The sequence below is a fragment of the Festucalex cinctus genome, chromosome 15 (genome assembly GCF_051991245.1).
Source record: "Festucalex cinctus isolate MCC-2025b chromosome 15, RoL_Fcin_1.0, whole genome shotgun sequence".
In the NCBI taxonomy this organism is placed as follows: domain Eukaryota; kingdom Metazoa; phylum Chordata; class Actinopteri; order Syngnathiformes; family Syngnathidae; genus Festucalex; species Festucalex cinctus.
The window spans coordinates 12033761-12053523 of NC_135425.1; the positions used below are offsets into that span (position 1 = coordinate 12033761).

A 19763-nucleotide genomic window follows, 5' to 3' on the forward strand; every position below is an offset into this window, starting at 1 on the left:
CATCACAGGCAAAAGCAGCGATGACCGCACGGACCAGTCGTCGTCTTTCTCCAACGGGATAGCGTCTGAAAACTTGTGCTCGCCTCAAGCGGTCAGTATCAATATTTTTGCATGGCGATTATACAGTGCAGTTTCCACGTCTAAGTAAATGTCTGCATTATTATTATTATTTTAGAGTTTAAAGCTAGGAGAACTAATTGAGACGTCCAGCTCGTCATCTCTGTGAGTTCTGAAGATCAAATTCTTCTGCATAACAACTTTGAAATAAAAGTTTCTGAGTTTTATATATGATAAATAATAGTACAGCAATTGTAGCATCATTGTTGTTTTTTGTTTTTGTTTGTTTGTTTCAACTTCAGTCATGGCGGAAGCCATCCTGTCACCTGTGCACCAGGTGGTCCAAACCCCCAAATTCCTCAGGCGTCGCTTCACACAGAGGTCCCCCATTCAAGAGCAAATCTGCACCCCAGCACGCCGTTAGACCATCCAGGTTCTCAACCTTGCACTTCCACGGCTGGCGCACCCACTCTGGATCCTTTTGGCCCCGGCCAACCGTCCTCTTTTCAGCCTCTGCCAATAAGACAGCGTCTGGGTGAAGATTTGTATCGATTGGTTCAGGTAACATCGCTCCCGGATTTGCATCTGGACAGGAGATGCATCGACGCTAACCTGATGATTTAAATAACCCTGTGTTGCAGAACATCAACTACATGAGCCTGATGGATGTTTTGGAAGCTTCATTTTCTAATCTGCAGCATGCCCAGCAGAATTCCTATTTAGCTCAATCCAATGTGAACCCCTCGCACAATTATGTACCTTCACCTTGCATGACCAGTGTGCCACCACAGCAAAATCCCCAACCTGCGCACCCCCCCGCGGCGTCGCAATCACAAATACATGTGCCCAATCCACAGTCGAACAACCTCCCATATGCCGACCAGACTCTCATACACAGCACGCCGAATCATATCAGCAATCTTGCCTATGCTCGTCATAACGCAGGAGGACTCTATCAGGTATGTTTTGACTTGATACATACCCAGCTCGGAGGCTTGGGGTTGAATTTCTGCCTCGCTGTGTCGAGTTTGCATGTCGTTATCATTCTTCGGTTGAGGAATTTCACATTTATGTTCATCCAGGTGGACAGTCATTTGCATCTCGTAGGCAGCACGGTGTGACCATTCTATCCTGACAGTCTAAAAAATAAATAAATAAATAAAATAAAAAAGAGAGAGAGAAAATCAGCCCCAGAAGCCTGTATAAAACATGACCACAATAATTTTGACTAACGTAAAAAAAAAAAAAAGCCTCTGGAAGCCGTCCGTGCCACAAAAAACACAAGACATCTACCATTTTGGTTCAGAGCGGCCATTTTGGCCGTTTGTACGTGTCCTTCAAGGATGAACTTGTGTGTGATTTTATTTGGGTCATTCTAGAATTGGAGGACATTTGGGTTTCAAAATTCTTGAAAGTATAAACCTTCACCTTTTTTTTCTTTTTTCTGTTACATATTCATCAGTAATAATCAATAATCAAAGGATTCATTAGCTCAGTTTACAGATCAATGGTAAATTTTATTTATTTATTTAATCACAACACTAATATAATATAGTTAATATAGTGCAACCCTGTCCCGTCACTCTAATTAATCACAGCAAGAGGATTGCAAATTTGGACTGGAATGAAGCTGTTACTGCTGACCAAGTGGACAAACTACGATACGTACTTACGCACGAACTATTATGTCCAATCTGAAACTGCACTGTGTTCATTCATCAGCGTTTTCGTTGGCTAGTCCCATTTTTGCATTCGTGCCTTCAAGTGCATTTCATTTCCCCGCACACGCGCGCGTCTTGGTAAAGCCTTCATGCGATGTGGAAGTACGTCATAATGTGAGCGCACCTTGTTAAAAGATGACGCAAGATGACGCTTTGTTTGTTACTGTAATGTTTACATGACTCATTGAATCATTGCCACTTTGTCTCATTCACTTGTCATTGGAGTCAATCGTCTTCCTTTATCACAATTTTTAACACACAATCAAACGAATTCTCCTTTCTCCTTTTCAGGAATTTCGACCTCTCTCTGTGCAGGCGCAGTCAACAAACACTCACTTCAAAGAAAGCACGAAATTAATCCCATCCGCCGAAGGGCTTCTGATAACCTCCAACACCAATACGATAGCGCCCCCTGCTGGCAATATTCATACCGACCCGTCCTCTCAAGCCTCGGGCCTCAAGTTACTCCAGGAGCAAAGTGGTAGGAAAAGACACAAGAAAAGGACTCCGAAAAGACTCCTTCGGTTTAGCCACAACACTTCCACTGAGTCCGCTACACGGAGCTCTCGTCACCAGAATCCCACATCTGAGGCGAAGGCACATGGCCTTCGTCTGCTGCACTTGCAACCTGGAGCACAAGGACACTTCAACCTCCCCAAATTATTTTCATCACCTCCTCATAAACATTTCCTTGTCCCTAATTTAACGTTGGGAGAACCCCCCAAACTTAAGCTTCTACATATAGACCCCAAACCAAGAACTGTAAGTATTGTAAACGTAATGGGCCGAAGGGCCAAATATATGATGTTAAAAAAAACAAACAAACTGCAAAATAAAGTACTGAGAGAAAAAAAAATCCATTGGACTATATAAACAAAGACCCGTAGCTTTGCTTATGTTTTGACCTGATGAACAGAAAATTAGCTAGTAATAACTGAAAAAACACCTAATCTGTGGAAGTCAACTCAAAAAATATTTATTTACAATATGTTTATTGCGCCCCCACTAGTCCAAAAAACAATTTTGATTAATGTTGCTTTTGTGGACTATGAATTCACCTGTTTTTATCCATCTCGGGGGCGGCCATTTTGCCACTTGTTGTTGCGTGAAAATTACATTCACAGTTGCTCAGGGCTCAGGTGACAACCAATCATGGCTCAGATTGTGATTGTCACATGACCAAACTCAGAACACATGCGAGTTGTGTTTGGTCGTTACCTGAACACTGAGCAACTGTGATGTCATTTTCAGTTGACAGCAGGTGGCAAAATGGCCGCCCCCTGAGATGGGTAATAACAAGTGGATTATGCTGCTAGCTTTATAATATATTTTTGTAGATTTTTTTTTTTTGCTGTGTATTTGTCTCCCCCTGGCTGTTCTGCTGTTATGTATTATTCTTTATTCAATTAATTAAAAAAAACAACGACAAACAAAACTGAAAAATAAATAAGTCCCACAATCGCAAAAGTAATCAGAATGCCGTGTTTCGACGAGTGAAGGCTCCATAGAACATAAATAATATTTTTGGGTTGACTTCCCATTTTAATAAGGCCGTGGAAGGGAATGTTGTGCTTACTTTTACCCACCCCTGCCAAAGAGCATCACTCAGTCTGCCCCCGTTTCCCATAGATGTCCACCCCGGCACCTCGCTCATCCCAAAAGGTTCGCCTCATCTCCCTGGAGGAGTTGGCGGGTTTAGTGGTGGGAAGGCGCAACTCGGAAGAAGCTCGGCTGCAGCTGCTCAGAGTCAACGACTCTGCCGAAACGCACCAAGGCACTACGTCTTCTTCCGGCTCCAGCAAGAGGCACGCTAACCTTCAAGTGTAATACTGACTATTTGTTTTCATGATAACCTTTTGACTGACTAACTGTGATTATAGGCAGAAGAGGAGAGACAAAAAGAAGACAAATCTGGCAAATGAGACCATTGTAACAACGCATGAGGTAGAACGTTTTTTTTTTTTTTTACTCAAAACACCGCAAACATTTTCATTATTATTATTATTATTTTTTCCAGAAAAAAGAGGAGCCAGAGGAAATCACCCCTGCACGCGACGCTTCCATTCAAAGCGGTTCGTATGAAATACTGTAAAATGTACGTTTCTGGTTGAGCTCACTGTCATGACGTCTCTGTGCTGTCGTCAGCTGTCATTCCAAGTCCCTCAGGATCCAACCGCTCTATGCTGTCTGGTCGCACACTATTAGACAAGTCAAGGGCGACTTCAGCCGAGCTGCACGCCTTCGCTTCTACTTGTAAAAGTCCCCCAGACTGCCTCGATGCCTTCACCAATACGGAGCCAAGTAAGCCTTTTGGTTTTAGTGCTTCTCTTCCCTGAAAGTTAGCTTGTATAGACTCCGATACAGATTATTAGTAGTCAAAGGAGGCTAGTAGCCGGTATTTGATGTTGATATTATTTTTCCGTAAAAGAGGGGGGAATTGGTGTTAAAAATCAAAATCCTACTATAAGCCTTGCAGAAATGTCTTAAAACATGTTTATTTAACTTCAGATTTGCAAATATCTTTTTTTTTTATCATAAGGAATAGACATCTTTGTTTCAAATTCTAAAAAAAAAAAATTTCAGGGTGCTCCCATGATCATCAGAACGTCTTCAAAATGTAAATGAAAACTTAAACATGTAAATACTGCAGCTCCCTATAGTTTTCTACAGTAAATAAATTTTTTCCCCCAAATAACGCTTTAACTTTGACAGCCCTAATATATATATATATATATATATATATATATATATATTCATTTATTTGAGTAACATCAAGTTAAACAAAAAAAAAAAAAATACAACAAGTTATACAAAGGTGGTACTCAAAAGCAAAAGGAATAGATACAAGTTCAGACAACTTATAATGATCCTACACCTTATTTTTCACTATTAACTTATACATATTTCTCGCAACCAGAACCTCAAACTGATGACAAAAACAAAACATCAAAACATACTCCCTCAGTTCAGTTACAATGTTTCACCTTATCTCTATGATAATTTACAGGAAACCAGTCACATTTTATGTCACAATTATATACAATTACAAATGTACTTATTTCCAAGTAGCACAAGAAAACAGGCATCAAATATACAATATAAGAATAATAAAAACAACAGCAATATCAGCAACAATATAGATAATAGATGGAAGGATTCTCAGGTGAATGAGAAAGTGTCATGCTGTTTACTTTTTTTCTTCCTCCAGAGTCTTCTCCTTTGCTTGTGGACAAAGCAGTGTCTGTTCATGCCTCACATTTAGCCACCACTTCTGCAAGCAAGGTGAAAGAACAAACTCTAGAGAAACTGTACAGAGAGAAACCTTCTCAAGACGCAGATGACATCCCGCCATTACAAGAGAAGACGTATTTGGTAAGATGCTAACCAGTCAAGGAGCCACATTATCTAATACAGGAAATGTCAAAGTGTTATAATTATTTTTATGATAGATAAGTTTGAGTAGAAGACACCTTTGTCTTTGTCGTTTCTGCCAGGATCAGCGCGGCCGCAACTTCCTGAGCGTGCTCGACATCGAAGAAGGGACGCAGCATCGGGATTTGCCTCCTGTCAGCTCCGGAACGAGAGACGCTTCTTCCGTCGCTCCTGTATTCACGCCTGCTCAGCTTCACGCACTCGCCACTTCCGTCATCAAGAGTACTCCCCCTGCCCATGAGAAAACTCCCAAAACCTTCACGCAAACAGGTCTGGGTATGATGAGTGGTGACTGTTGTGTTTAAATCAAAGAATGCTATTTCCTCAAAATAAATAAATAAATCTATTATAGCAGTTCATGTTCACAAAAGAAATTAAATTTGTATCTCAAGGCATGACTGTATTTTTGTGTTGATGTTGTAGATATCTACAAGAAGACCACCAAGCCCAACAGGGAAGCGGAGAGAGTCTACTCAGAGGATCTATCTGACGCAGAGCTTTGTAAATCCATCCTGTCGAGGACAAACGAGAGACCTCACAACTTTGGACCACAAAGAGTCTACTCCGAGGAACTCTCTCACTCAGAGCTCATTGCAGCCATGCAGACACCAAAAGGAGATGGACCTCACCACAGGCTACCAGAGAAAGTCTCCCCGCATTACAGTGAAGATTCGACAGACTCCGAGCTTGCTAAAGCCACCAAGACCTCGAGAATAGACGAAGCTCGCAATTCTGCATCGCAAAACACCGCAGTCTGGTTCTCATCCCACCTGTCCAAGCTGGATACACAGCTGGCTGCGCTGCAGAACATCGCCGACTGTGTGGAGAAGGACCTGCCCCAGTCCAGAATTCCAAAGGAGGTATTTCAACAGTTTATATTCATCATTTATTCAAATTTGCAAACAGAAATATAGCAGAATTCTATGTTTGCGTAGGCACAGCAAGTCTCCCCGGCCTCACCTCCGAATGTGAAGCCCGCTGTAAGAAAAACAGTAAGACTGTCTCTCCCAGCTGAAGAGCCCAAAATGCAGCCAAAACACACTCACATCAGTGTGAGAAAGAACACCCTTGAAACTAGTAAGTTTGTTGTTTTTCACCCGCCTATCAATGCTAACACACAATGGGAAACATCATTCTGTTCTGATTTCTGGCTCTGCAATTCGATTCAGAATCGATTTTTGATTCAAAATGATTTAATTAACATTTTTTTCCTTCAGTTTATAAATGTGCAAAGAATCATCGTGACCTACTCCAGTTTGCTTTGAAAAACAGAATGACAAATGGCAACATTAAAGTGTCATTTTGTTTTACATTTATTAGGTTCGTAATTGGATTGAAAGTGCATTTTTCCAAAACTGCTACTCTAGCTACCTGAGCAGACTGAGTACAGTTTGGCAGAAAGCGAACAGTCTCTCAAAAAGAGTCGAATGTTGCTGGTTTCAAGACATATATTACACTCTAGTTCAGTAGTGTCAAACTGAATCTCTCGAGGGCCGCAGCCCTACAGGTTTTCGAGGCCTCCCATTTTCAACACAGCAGATTCATATTTAAGCTCATCAGCAAGCTCCGCAGGAGCCTGATAATTATCCTGATCATTGAATCAGGTGCGTTGGAGTAGAGAAGCCTAGAAAACATCCAGTGCTCTGGCCCTCGAGGACCGGATCTCGACATGTGTGCTCTAGTTGATGTTAACTGTTAAAACTAAAGACTCAAAACGAAGAGAATTACACACACTGCACATTGAAATGCAAACACACTTTGTTTAGCTTGTTTCTCCGAACGTAGCTAGCTCAAGGCACAATGGAAAGCGCCATTGACTTGCTAACACTAACTAGCAAGCTACTCGCGGCACTTTTGTCACTCAAAAGAACAACTATTCGTCCAAAAACGCTGATGGGGTGTATACAAAGAAGCATCTTAACAGTATTCACAACCATATGCTCTTCATACTGCAAAATAACTTTTTTTTTTCTTTTACTTTTTAATGGAGCTACAAGAATGTATCTGAATCTGAACATGTGGAACCACACTGCCCCCAATTGGTAAATCGTGTACATGACAAGGGCACCATCCATCCACTATCTGAACCGCTTATAAATAAAATATATTTTGGGACATTTTATATCGATTCTGAATCATAGTAAATGAGAATCTTGATTCTTATGTGAAATGTTTTTTTTTTTTTTTTTGGCACACCTCTAACGAACAAGGTCAATGCCGCATTTGGTGTTCCAAATGAAACAAATATAAAAGGAGAGTTGAAATAATAAGTATTTGCATTTTACTCACCACAAAGGAGCCCCACAGCATCAATCTTACGCCACACCAGAACTTGATATGTGCGAGGAGGAGGAGGAGGAAGAGGAAGAAGAGGAAGAGGAAGAGGACGAGCATGTGTTTCATGTCAACCTCAACCCCGACAGAAAGCCGTCGGCTCTGCATCGGACTTCCGCTCAGCTTCGTCACAGCCAACAGAGCCTTCCGAGTAAAGATTCTTCATTATTTCGGACAGTTTCTCACCAATGTGCAGCGGCCAACTTGTAGTCATTTAGATGTAATTAGCTACCATTCATTACAATGAATTGTTATGTCATATTTTGTTTTTTCAACAGAACATCTGTCAACTGTAACATTGGAAACATTTGACGAGTAAGTGGATTTTAAGCTATATACATACACGTAGTATTATGATTACCCTGAAAAGGAAAAAAAAATCAATAATAGTATTATTTACTCAGATTTTAATAATGGTATTTGACTAATGATGTATTGACTTTTGTTAATTTATGAACGTTTACCTAAGAGACTTGCTTTCAGTAGATATCAAAAGTTTTCATACCCCATTGCCGAGAAATACAACCAAGAAAAATAGTTTCAAAACGCTCTGCTGTTAAAGCTTCAATTTGTCCCCAAATATCTTTACAATAGTCTTTTTATTTGACGATTTATGACTGAAACATTTTTAATGAGTAGATTAACACCTTAGCTGTTCATAATGGGAACTCCTGCAAATCTCTGGCCAATAGTTTTCACTCAAGACTGGATTTGGGTTTGAATTTCCCGCCCTCTGTCTGCAGATGTGACGTCATATGCGCATTGTGTACACGAAGAAGGAAAACTGCAGTTTTTTTGAGTGGACGTGTGTGTTAAATACTTAAATAATGGAAACGCAGTTTCATTTTCTGGCCACAGGTAGGCACAGTAGCAATTCGAAATTCAATTTTTGTGGGAATGCTGCTTAGGATTATTATTCTCCTCAGTTTTTTCCGAAAAACAGCTCCCACATAATACTTCCAATTTACACCGCACAATTTGACGTTAAATATGAACTTTTTCCCCATTCATTTTCAATGGGCATGACATTGAACTTTGTCTAAGTCCCACTTCCATACATACAACTGATCATCATTGCCAGCTCTGTGATACTGCTCAGTTCTGTTTATTCATTTATCTTTCAACTTCAATTAAAACGTTGTAGTTTTCACATAATTTATCTTTCAATTTACTTCATAAGCATTCAGTCTAATTCTATTTGTGTTCAGTAGCTTTTTGACTGTCCATTTTTTCCGAGAAGGGGCAGTAAAAATAAACTGAAATGATGTAGTTGCATAAGTGTTCACACCCACTCATAACTACATTAACTGGGAATCATCTCACACCTGGTACCATTTAAAGTGCCTCTGATTGATCCCAAATAAAGTTCAGTCCTCTGTTCGTTAATTCGCATTTTAACTGCGCCATCCTCCAGGACTGACGAGAGTCTGGACCAGACGGGGCTGTCCGATACCGCGGCGATCCTGGAAGGTCTGGTGCGAGAAGGTTACATATCCCAGGCCGACCTGGATGCGTCGTTATCCAACATGCTGGACAGCAGGTAAAGTCCCCATTCAATCAGTCACAAATGACTCACGATTATCACAAAGCTGAACGACAACGCGGCTCGCACCGCCAAGCAGGAGCGAGCAGCAAGAAGCGGGTCGGCAGATGGCCCCACGCCGCTCCGTTCCCGACGAGGATGACAACAGACGGGAGTTGAGGATGTGGATGAGACGCAAGCAGAGGGAAAGACACTCAGTGTATCAAAAACAGAGAGCCAGCCTGCGCGAGAGGGAGATCAAACCTTTTCCCACAACTCCGGTTTGATCGTTCACTAGTTTGTCAAGAATTTTCCCATCATCCGTGCGGTCGCTCATCTGTGCTCTTTTTTTCATTGTAGAAATCCAGCATTCAAGTGTTCAGCAAAAGGAACACACAAGAAAAGCAAAAGTAAGATTCGATACATATAATTGTTTCATGAACCATGAAAAGTTGATTTCTTTTTTTCTTTGGTTTTCAGGGCCTTGCTTTTGAAACAGTTCAACCAGAGGCTCCATGACGCCACCTTGCTGGCAGATGAACTTTGCACAAGCCCCTTTCCTGGTGATCCTCCAGCCGGAAGGTCTTCCTCTGCTCCGCCCACCTCTGGCAACCGCGGGTACCATTTTGTTTTTCTGTTGCCTTTTCTCGACACCTCAATCTTGTGTGTGAGCGAGACCCTCTGAATTTGGCCAAATTGTGATGTCAATAGTAAGGCTGGGTATCGATTCTAATTTGCTCATTCGATTTGATTTCCATTCACAAGAATCGATTTCGATTTTTCCCGATTCACTTCAATTCAATCTAGGGGTGTCAAAATGAGTGCGTTCATTTTGAGTTACTTTAAAGTTCCATTATTTTTTTAACATGCCATTAATGACGACCGCTTACTTGGAAAGTCTGTACTGGGGGAAATTCCAGTCGCAACGCAGCAAAATTTAACAGTAATGAATTTAATAATAATGCATATATTTGTGGAGACTGGGATTAAGTTGTATTTTACAATGTTCAAAATGTGCAGAATTTCACAAGTTACTTATGTTAACACATTCACTGCCATAGACGATTTTAGACGTCAAAGATGATTTTTTTCCTGGACTGGCAGTGAATGAGTTAAAGATTAGTTAGCTCTTACGGCCAGCAGGCGGCAGCGGAGTATAAGAGATCAACATGGGCGATGTTGCAAAAAGCTCTTTTTCCATTGTTTTAAACAGATTTGCGAATAATGATGAAACTTTGCTATATTCTAATGCTAATTGCTGCAAAATCGAAACAGATTAATTCATGGTTTTATTAATTGATATCAGGCTTGAAAAGGAAAATCGATTTGATATAGATTATTTATGTTTCTTTTTTTTTTTTTTTTTTAAACCAGCCCTAGTCAACAGTGCGTGTGTTTTACATAATTTGTTTTTTTGCCACAATGTCACTAAGACACTTGGGAATGTAGGGTTGCTCGATTATGAAGAAAATATTAATCATGATTTATTTTTTGGTACAAAACAAGAAAATGTTTACATTTGAAATTTTCTTTTTGGATGAAACAAAGTTTATTAAATTACATGTATTTATTTTAAAATTTAAAAACGGTGCAAATGGATAAATTTAAACAACTCAAAATTAGTATGAATAATGTTTTTTATGATGATACTGGTTTTGTCATTGTGGAGTGTAATAATTGAAATTATAATTGAATTCCGATAAATTGCACAGCCCTATGGGAGTTCAATGAATTTGAATTAATTCAAATATTCTTTGGTTTTTTGGAAAAGTCTGAAGCGTCCCTCAGGCCAAACGCATGGCCAGCGTCGTCCTTGGACTGCCGAAGCACCTGGAAGACCTTCAGGGGATAATGAGAGGCCTCAACTCCAGCAAAGGCCAGGTAGCGTCCATAAACTCACAATCCCATCATAGCATCACAATCCTTCCAATGCTTTTGGAAAGTGCCGCTAATTCTGTGACCTTATCTCCCGATATTAGGGACGTCTCTGTCGAGGGAGCGTCCAATCAGCGCCGCCAGATCCCGCGAGGACCAGCAAGACGTCAATCTTTTACTCTCCGAGCTTATGGACGAGCAGGGCGATGGCAGCCGAGCGGCTGTGACTGATATGGACTGGGTCGACAAATTGTGGGAGAGCGGCGGCAGCCTCAGCGAGGTCGATTGGGCGGCCATTGAGAGGATGGCGGCCGCGGGGGAGACATGATTGTCTGCATCTCAGGCACAAATCAAAACAAAAGGGAATTCAGGGGTGGTCAATTTTTATTTTCTTATTTTTTTTATTTTGTGTTGTGTTGCAAGCAAAAATGTTGCTTATGTGTGAGCTGCAGGCTTCCCACCACTAGAGGGCGACAATGAACTTAATATCACAACATATGGCCACTATTTGGATAGTAACGTAGTTCACATTTTCTGTTTGTGCAGGTATTTTGCCATAAGTTTTCCTAACCATGAGTTCTGAAAAAAAAAAAAAATGCTAAAGACAAATAAGGGCATTATTATGTCCGTTGAGCTTCATGGCCCAGGCTATGAATACTTATGTACATATGTCGTAATTTTTTCCCCACATTGTCACGTTATGAAATCTGTGTAGAATTGGAGGGGGAAATTTTGTAATAAGTTTGTAACTTCTAACATAAAAAGTATGTGTGTGTGTGTGTGTGTGTGGGTGAGTAAAACTGTGAATACTTTGTAGAAGCACGGAATATGTACACTGTTTTGGAAATTATGTGCAACCTTTCTGCTTGATTTTTTTTTCTACTTTCTCACTTTTCTACACAGTACAGTGTCAGAAATAAAGTTCACTTTCTATCTTTTTTCTTACTTCTATTCAAAGATACATATTATGGAAATTTGACTTTATAGTTGTGTCCAGATTGTTCTATATCTGGAACTATCAACACAATCAAATAAGGTTTTATTTGTGGTAATTTTCATGGAAAAGGCTTATCTATCCACCAAATATGTAGTCGTCATATTCAGAAAGCATTTTGCAAATCATGGAATAATATTTGGGGCTCATTTTGGAATTAACTCATTCACTGCCTTTGACAAGTATACTTGTCAATTGTATTTTTTAGAGCGGTGCTAAATGGGGGCGAATCTGAGCATGCTCCACTGTAAATATCAAACTTGGAAACAACTTTACTGATGCCCAACCACCGGTAGATGACATCATTGCCCCATTTTATAGGAAATAAACACAGTTTCAGAGTCCATGGGAGAAATGGCTGTATTTTGGCAAACCTACATTTTTCTGCTGTCAATTATAAAAGAACGGGACGGGACAAAAAGTAGGGAGTCTATTCTGTTATTTGGTAGATTCGGTTTATATATAATTATTGAATGGAATATCACGTGAGTATTGGAAATGTAAAAATTTTCTATAATGACTGGCAGTGAATGAGTTAAAAGTGACCTTTTTTTTTTCAATGTGTAAAAACAGCTTTTGAATGATAGCAACGTTCAAAATGTGCATATATTTACCGTTATTGATCATATTATGAAGAGGACATGAATGACTGGTGTTTTCTGACTCGAGTTTGAAATTAAATTGGATTGAAAAAGGAAATAAAGTTTGCTTTATGTTTATACCAGTTACTGTATTTCATACTGTACTTCAAACATGAAGACATGCGTCACCTCGTTTATGAAACACGAGGGGGCACTATCGATAAGACAAGAGCTCCGTAGAAGAAGAATTCTCGTTTCGAACATGGATTCTAACAACACCGAAGGTACTCAATTTTTGCTCTAAGTTATCTTTTATTTCAACATAAATTGCAATTGGAACATTATGTTAGTCCCCGTTGACGGTATTTCCTTAGGTTTTCCTTCCGCCTTTGTGTAAGTTATTGTATGTGAAGGAAACTTCGCTTTTGCTAGATTTTAGCCTGTGTTGTGTTAGCTTAGCTGCTGTTTTCCCTCACAAACTAGTACTACTTACTTACTTACACTATATTCTGTCAACTGATTATCGAACCCTTTAATATAGATTTAGCAGTTAAAATTATGGATAGATAGGGACACGTACATTTTATGGTACAATCACGAACAAACACCAACAACAGCATTGAGGAAGGAAACATCCATATAACTGTTTAAAAATATATAATGTTTAAGATTAAAATAATGTATGTCGGTTTATGGTAATTGATAATGAGTACAATTTGGGAAGTACTTTAATTGCAGTGATAAATTTACAATTAAATATTTTCTAATGTCTTTATATATGTATCATAGACCTATTGCATATTGAGATGAATTAAAGTAAAACAAAAGAATGTAAATGTGCTAACATTTTACTTGATAATAATGTTAACATTGCTTGTATGTGTTTAATCTGCATATCATGAGTGCACACAGTATACAGGAATTTACCCACAGTGGATAGTTGTTATATGAATGACTAGAAAATGGTTAGTTTTTCAAAAAGAAAATGTGAAGTCTGTGGTTGTGATATTCACCTAGTTTTAGAGTGAACGTTTCTTGAACATTTCTTTTATTAAAATCCTAATTATCAGGCAGGATGAACAACGATGGCGACATCGCCTCAGTTATGGGATTTTCTGGCTTTGGTATGTATGAGGGTAAAAAACTAGTACTTCATGATATTTGAAGTGCACTTCTGATAAGTTTTCCATTTCAAATTCGTCACCACCAGGAAAGAAGGCCCGCACGTTTGACCTGGAAGCCATTTTCGAACAGACCAGGCGAACGGCCATCGAGAGGAGTCGCCAAGTGTTAGGTGACATACATCAACCTGCACGCTCGTCTTGCTACAGTCCAGATTTGATGCCCTTAAAACGTTGTTTTGTTCAGATGACAGGCTGATGGAAGTGGAGGCGCAAGGCGAAAGCTCAACATCGGTTCTCATACAGAAAGACACGGAGAAGGCCGCAGCCACCTCCAGGTAGTTGCTTTATTTTGCCTCCCATTTTACATATAAGATAAGATAGGGTTTCAATTCACATTTAGCTTTTCAAATTAGGATTTCAAGACTGGGTTTGGGTTTTAAAGTAGGATTTCAGAACAGGATCTTGAAATTGGGGTGGTTTCAAACTAGGATTTTAAGACAGTGTTAAGGTTTTACTTTTTGTTTTCTTTCATATAATTCTCATGTTGCTTTTAAATTTTGGTTTCAAGACCGAATTAGGGCTTCAAAATGTTTTCAAGCCTTTATAGTTTCAAAGTAGAGTTTTTAAGATGAGTTTCAAATTTCAATGTAGGGTTTTAAGACACAATTAGGGTTTCAAATTAGGGATTCAAGACAAAGTTAATGCTTAAAAGTAGGTCGTCAATCTTGGTTGTTTTGTTCAATGTTTACAGAAAAGAGGACACGGACAGTAGCAGTTCAGACTCCGAACCTGTTGGCCCTCCACCACCCCAAAAAGACTCAAACAATGAGGAGAAGGAGAATGATGATGATGATGATGATGATGATGATGATGATCTGGTTGGACCCCCTCTTCCTCCTGGTTACAAAGGCGGTGCCCCTCAAAGTGACAGCGACGACGAAGATGAGGATGAGCAAAATGATGAGGACGATGAGGATGACGTATGTGATGATAATGCCTCCAGATTGTGCGCTGTTGTTTGAAGGCACCTCCACTAGATGGCAGCACCAGTAAACACCATTTTGTAGTGGTAGTTTAACAATAATTTAAATGAAAAAAAAAAAATCAAAAGACACACTATTATGTTGTGTTAGCTATAGTAAAGATTGTAAAAATTATTTAAAAAAAAAATCAGGCTGATTGGTATTTATTTTAAATATTGAAAATAAAAAATGAACATAATTTATATATCAAATCAAATCAAACTTTCTTTATATAGCACCTTTCATACATTCAAATGCAACTCAAAGTGCTGAACAATTAAAACATCCATAATACAATAAAAAGAAAAAGCCAATGATTGCCATGATTGTACCCACAGACACACACGCATACCACAACATGGCGGGGCACAGAACAACCCTGTGAGGAAAGGCACCCAGGAGAAGTTCATCCACACTGAGTCAAACTATACGTCAAACTATTAAAGGTTGTTAAAAATGGGGGGGGAAAAAAACAAGTAGGTGTGCATGCTGATTTTAAATAATTTTCAAAAGGATTGACATTTATATAAGATATTTAAAATAATTTTAATTCAACGCTATAAGATAAAGTTGCAGAAAAAAGAATGGAATGAAACAGTCGCAAAGTCTTATTTGTTTTATTTATTTTAAATATTTGAAATTATTTTCAAAAATGACAAAAATGATTGTTGCTTATATATCTCAAATATATAAAAAAATGCAGACTTTTGTTGGTTTATTTAAACATTATTAAAAGTTATGTAAATTTGATTGAAATAATATTTTGTACAAAATTAAAATCAAGCAATAATAGCATTTTGAATAATGGTAAAAAATGTTAAAAACAACCGAGATAAAGAGAATGAAGAATGATTTAAAAAAAATAAAATAAAAATAAATTTTCAACAAAAGTAAAAAAGCAAAATGACCTTAAATACTGTAATTGTAAAAACTTTAAATCAAAGAAAATGCCAAAAGTGGAAAAAAATGGACTCCTATTTTTTTCATGTATTTCAAATGGGTAACAATAATAAAATCAACTGCACCACCACAGCTAAGCCCTCTAAACAAATCCGAAAACCATCATTGAAACACAACAACACTCCGTGTTCCTCTTTCCCGCCACAGAATCCCGTCAAGAAGATTCCGGACACCCACGAGATCACCCTGCTACACGGCACCAAGACGGTACCCGCCCACCTCCTCATCGTCTCCTTTTGCAAACGATAGTTGACCCTGCGTCCCTTTCCTCAGGTGTCCGCTATGGCCTTGGACCCGTCAGGCGCCCGCCTGGTGACGGGCGGCTACGACTTCGATGTGCGCTTCTGGGATTTTGCCGGCATGGACCGAGCTCTGCAGGCCTTCCGCTCCCTGCAACCGTGCGATTGGTGGGTCCACTTTCCTGAGTTGACTCATTCAGTGCCATTCACGACTATAGACGTCAAAAATCAAAATGACAACCCCGTAAGTCAAGGTACCGAAAGACTTGTACTCGGTGATTTCCCACCGCTGCAGAGAAGCCCTGACACATGTGCGTGTCGTGCCACATCCCCAACATCCACCACGCACACACAATTGTTTATCCTACAAGCAGATGGTAGCGACTGTTTGTTTGCGTGTGATTCACCGGCGCAAAAAAAAAAAGATCCAAATGGTATTTGTGGTTTCCAGCAGACCTCTCCGTTTTGTAGCCGGACATTTAAGTTGATTACATCTCTCTCCGGGAGCTTCCGTGCTTCCGACTCCACAGATGTTTGCCACTTTGAGCCTCAATTTCATTTTTGCTTTGAACTTTTTTTGACGCTGCGCAGCCGATATGTTGATGCTCCGGCCACTTCCCGCTGCGTTAATGCTATTTGATAGTGACCTAAATTGCTAATCTCAGCCGGGTTAAGTGGTGCACACTTGGCTCGCATGCACTGTCGCGCTCATGCGTGCAACTTAGGGCTGGGCGGGATGGCATTTTTTTTTTTTTTTTTTCAAAAATCCATTTTAATTGGGATTCCCCCACCCCTCTTTGCTTGTCGAGAAAGCAAATGCCAGTGACATTATATAAATGTGAAATACAGTGTTCACTCGTTTGTTTCACAGCCACGCTGTTTTGCGGATTTTTTACAGCGTGTTTTTTTTTTATTTTTTTTTAAACAATGCGCTTTTTGGTTTATTTTTAGTTTTTATTTTTGGGTCTGTGCGCGGCTGTATTTCTCGAACCCTACATCCGACTGGGGACATATGGGCATCCGCGGATTCATCTCGACAAGACCTTTACAATGGTGTTTATTCTGTCTCTCCACGACATTGCATTCCCAAGATAGAAAATATATACTGTGTTATAAAAGTAAATAAAAAAAAAATTAACATACTTTTAATGGGAAAAAAAACCAAGTGATGAATGAAAAACCATTCTTAATTAATTAAAAATCATACTAAAATGAAAAAACATATATAATAAATGAAAAAATATATACTTTTCCGTATACTGTAATAAGTAATTAAAAACAACAACATACTTTTAATGGAAAATATTACTGTAAATGAAAAAAAAAACGAATGAAAAAGCATTCATAATAAAATAAAAATCATACTAAAAACGAAAAAACTTAATAAATGAAAAAAAAAATACTGTGCTGTATACTGTAAGGATGTAACGATAACGGCAATATCGTGATATCATGATATCAAAACTGCCATAATACTGTCGTCGTAATGTTGACAACATTTAAAAGCTACACATCTGTTAAAAAGGTCAGGTTGATTTCCATTTGTGCGTTTCCAGCACCCTCTGGTGGCTAGTTTCTTAGTGCAGTTTAATTTTCATTAGGCGTGTTTTGGCCCTTCTATGTTTAAAATCCACGCGAATGGTCAGATGAAAGTGAGCGTAATATGCTTGTGAAGCGAGTCAATATGTGGAGGAACTCAATCTTTGCGTGCATTAGTAAGTAAGTGCCTCAATATTAAGTGTTATTACATTCCGAGTATACTGTAATAAGTAAATTAAAAAAAAATGGAAAAAATGAATGTAGATGAAAAAAGAACTTATATGTTGAATGAAAAAACATTTATAATAAAAAAAAAACGTAAATAATAACTGAAAAAATATATTTAATTAATGGGATTTTTTTTTATTTTATTTATTTTTAATTAATGCGGATTTCCATTATCACGGGTAGTTTTTGGAACGTAACACTCGCGATAAACGAGGGAACACTGTACTTGTTACTAAACAGCAAAATGTATCCTTTGTGGTTGCACTGTTGAGTTTCGATTGTCCCCTTGAAGTCATCAGATCCGAGCGTTGCAGTACAGCATCACCGGGGACCGCATCCTGGTGGTGTCGGGAAACGCGCAGGCCAAGGTCTTGGACCGTGACGGCTTCAATGTGATGGAGTGCATCAAGGGAGACCAGTACATCGTCGATATGGTCAACACCAAGGTGCGACTTGATTGAACTTTAAAAGCCCGAGTTCGAGGATTCTGTGCTAGCCATGCCAAACACTATTGTTTTTTTGTTTTTTTTGTTTTGAAGTACATCGTAAATGTCCCTTAGTTTGAACTAGTGGTGCACTGATCCATCAGCCCGGACTAGGGATCGTCGCCGATTTACTCAAATTTGAATGAATTGTGATTGTCCGATCCCTTAAGACGATAAAACTGATCTTGTCCCTGAGGTCTGAAAAATTCAGCCACTGTCGTCTTCTGTTGTGAGATGACTAATTTTTATTTGTGAGAATCATATCATGTTCTGTCAAAACAACCTGTTTGTATTGTTTTCACAGGTGTTGGGCAATGTTTTAAAATAAAACAAGAAGAAAAAAAATCTGATTGACAAAAATCAGGATCGGCAGATCAGACTTTTTAAGTATTGGGAATCTGAGATCTGCCAGAAAATTGTGATTGGTGCACTCTTATTTTCAACTAGGGCTTGACCAATCTATTAATTGACCGATATTAGCTCCTTTAAAATCGTCAAAAAATGAACCGATTTTGTTTGGACAGATGTTTTTGTCATGTTATCAAATAATGAATGTAAACTGCTCCAGATGATATACGTGGTAGTTATATGGTGTTACATAATTTGTTTTTGTATAGTATTGATTAGGGCCTGACCGATTAATCAGCCAGCCATTTTAAACAGACGATATTAGCTCTTCTGACATTTTTTATTTTTTAATTTTCACATTAACACATTAGAGCACGAGACAGGGATGTCAAATTAATTTAAATTCTGGGGCCATGTTTACCTTAACTTGGTCTCAAGTGGGCCATACCTATACATTTGTGGCCTAATAACGTATAAATAACAATAGCTCACAATATTTAACGTACATTCTGAAAATATTCCTATTTATTATCTTCTTACTGCACAGTTGTCTGAAATTTTTAATAAAAATGAGGGCCAACTTATTTCATCATATCCTAAGTAACAGCCAAATGTCCGGTTCTGGCCCGTGGGCCATATTTTTGACACCCCTGGCATAAGTCAAAGACTCCAATCAAATTCACATTCAAAAATCTCCCTCACAAAAAAGCCAGATTTTTGCTAAATTTTATTCTGCCACCAGCTTAAAAAAACATCAAATAAAACCCATCTTGGTCAGAACCTATTTTGAATATCCTTGCTCTAAATTGTACATCGTACGAATGGGTAAATGGTTGGATATTTTATTTTTTTCTGCTTTTTCATCAGTATCCGTCATTTGATGCGCATTGTGCTGCTGCTACTCAGGACAAACTGGATCTGATTTGCTGTGTTGTTGGTTGTAGGGTAACCCTGCCAATGCATAATAGCATCAAGGTGGAGCCAGGAGGGAACACTTTGTTGTTGTGTGCAAAACAATGCTTTGCACTTGCCGTAAGGAGTCAACAGTGGATTTGTTGCACCTGCGTTTACAAAGACGGGGACGCTAATGGCTTGCTGATGTTTTGCTGTGTTTAAGCGAGCGGATTGTTGGTTACCAGGCAAATGTTTTTTCATACACGCTTGCTACCTCCCGTGTAGAATTGTTATGTAAAGGACCTGAAAGTGATCAGAAAATAAATAGTCAAAGTAAGTTACCTTACTTGAGTAAAAAGTCTATGTATTTTAGTATCAAAAGTAAGTAATTTTCTGATATTAAATGCA

The 19763-nt window shown here is 38.9% G+C and overlaps 3 protein-coding genes across 8 annotated transcripts in view; 2 read left to right on the forward strand and 1 right to left on the reverse strand.

Annotated features, from left to right (window-relative positions):
* LOC144002876 (protein FAM222A-like) overlaps window positions 1-1923 on the reverse strand; it is a 55479-nt gene extending 53556 nt beyond the window's left edge. The window contains exons 1-2 of one of the 3 annotated variants that reach the window (XR_013278834.1): window positions 1731-1854; window positions 1040-1196 (exon numbers count right to left, since the gene is read on the reverse strand). The gene's annotated coding sequence lies outside the window, so the exon portion shown is untranslated. Of the gene's footprint in view, window positions 1-1039; window positions 1197-1726 lie in introns of all 3 variants that reach the window. The other 2 variants (XM_077498528.1, XM_077498529.1) reach the window with 2 other exon arrangements.
* cplane1 (ciliogenesis and planar polarity effector 1) overlaps window positions 1-12478 on the forward strand; it is a 31042-nt gene extending 18564 nt beyond the window's left edge. For 2 of the 4 annotated variants that reach the window (XM_077498524.1, XM_077498527.1), the window contains 21 exons: window positions 16-91; window positions 176-222; window positions 360-618; window positions 699-1016; window positions 2070-2540; window positions 3408-3583; window positions 3659-3722; window positions 3796-3850; window positions 3924-4079; window positions 4987-5150; window positions 5273-5480; window positions 5634-6070; window positions 6146-6287; window positions 7507-7695; window positions 7823-7859; window positions 8959-9084; window positions 9167-9347; window positions 9427-9476; window positions 9547-9684; window positions 10838-10947; window positions 11046-12478. In XM_077498524.1, the coding sequence (XP_077354650.1) occupies window positions 16-91; window positions 176-222; window positions 360-618; window positions 699-1016; window positions 2070-2540; window positions 3408-3583; window positions 3659-3722; window positions 3796-3850; window positions 3924-4079; window positions 4987-5150; window positions 5273-5480; window positions 5634-6070; window positions 6146-6287; window positions 7507-7695; window positions 7823-7859; window positions 8959-9084; window positions 9167-9347; window positions 9427-9476; window positions 9547-9684; window positions 10838-10947; window positions 11046-11269 (3628 nt within the window). In that variant the 3' untranslated portion in view covers window positions 11270-12478. The remainder of the gene's footprint in view (window positions 1-15; window positions 92-175; window positions 223-359; window positions 619-698; window positions 1017-2069; window positions 2541-3407; window positions 3584-3658; window positions 3723-3795; window positions 3851-3923; window positions 4080-4986; window positions 5151-5272; window positions 5481-5633; window positions 6071-6145; window positions 6288-7506; window positions 7696-7822; window positions 7860-8958; window positions 9085-9166; window positions 9348-9426; window positions 9477-9546; window positions 9685-10837; window positions 10948-11045) is intronic. The other 2 variants (XM_077498526.1, XM_077498525.1) reach the window with 2 other exon arrangements.
* Window positions 12479-12741: 263 nt separating this feature from the next.
* wdr70 (WD repeat domain 70) overlaps window positions 12742-19763 on the forward strand; it is a 42558-nt gene continuing 35536 nt past the window's right edge. The window contains exons 1-8 of the mRNA XM_077498139.1: window positions 12742-12800; window positions 13587-13640; window positions 13727-13810; window positions 13885-13975; window positions 14392-14620; window positions 15770-15829; window positions 15896-16029; window positions 17921-18074. Of these exons, the coding sequence (XP_077354265.1) occupies window positions 12779-12800; window positions 13587-13640; window positions 13727-13810; window positions 13885-13975; window positions 14392-14620; window positions 15770-15829; window positions 15896-16029; window positions 17921-18074 (828 nt within the window). The 5' untranslated portion in view covers window positions 12742-12778. The remainder of the gene's footprint in view (window positions 12801-13586; window positions 13641-13726; window positions 13811-13884; window positions 13976-14391; window positions 14621-15769; window positions 15830-15895; window positions 16030-17920; window positions 18075-19763) is intronic.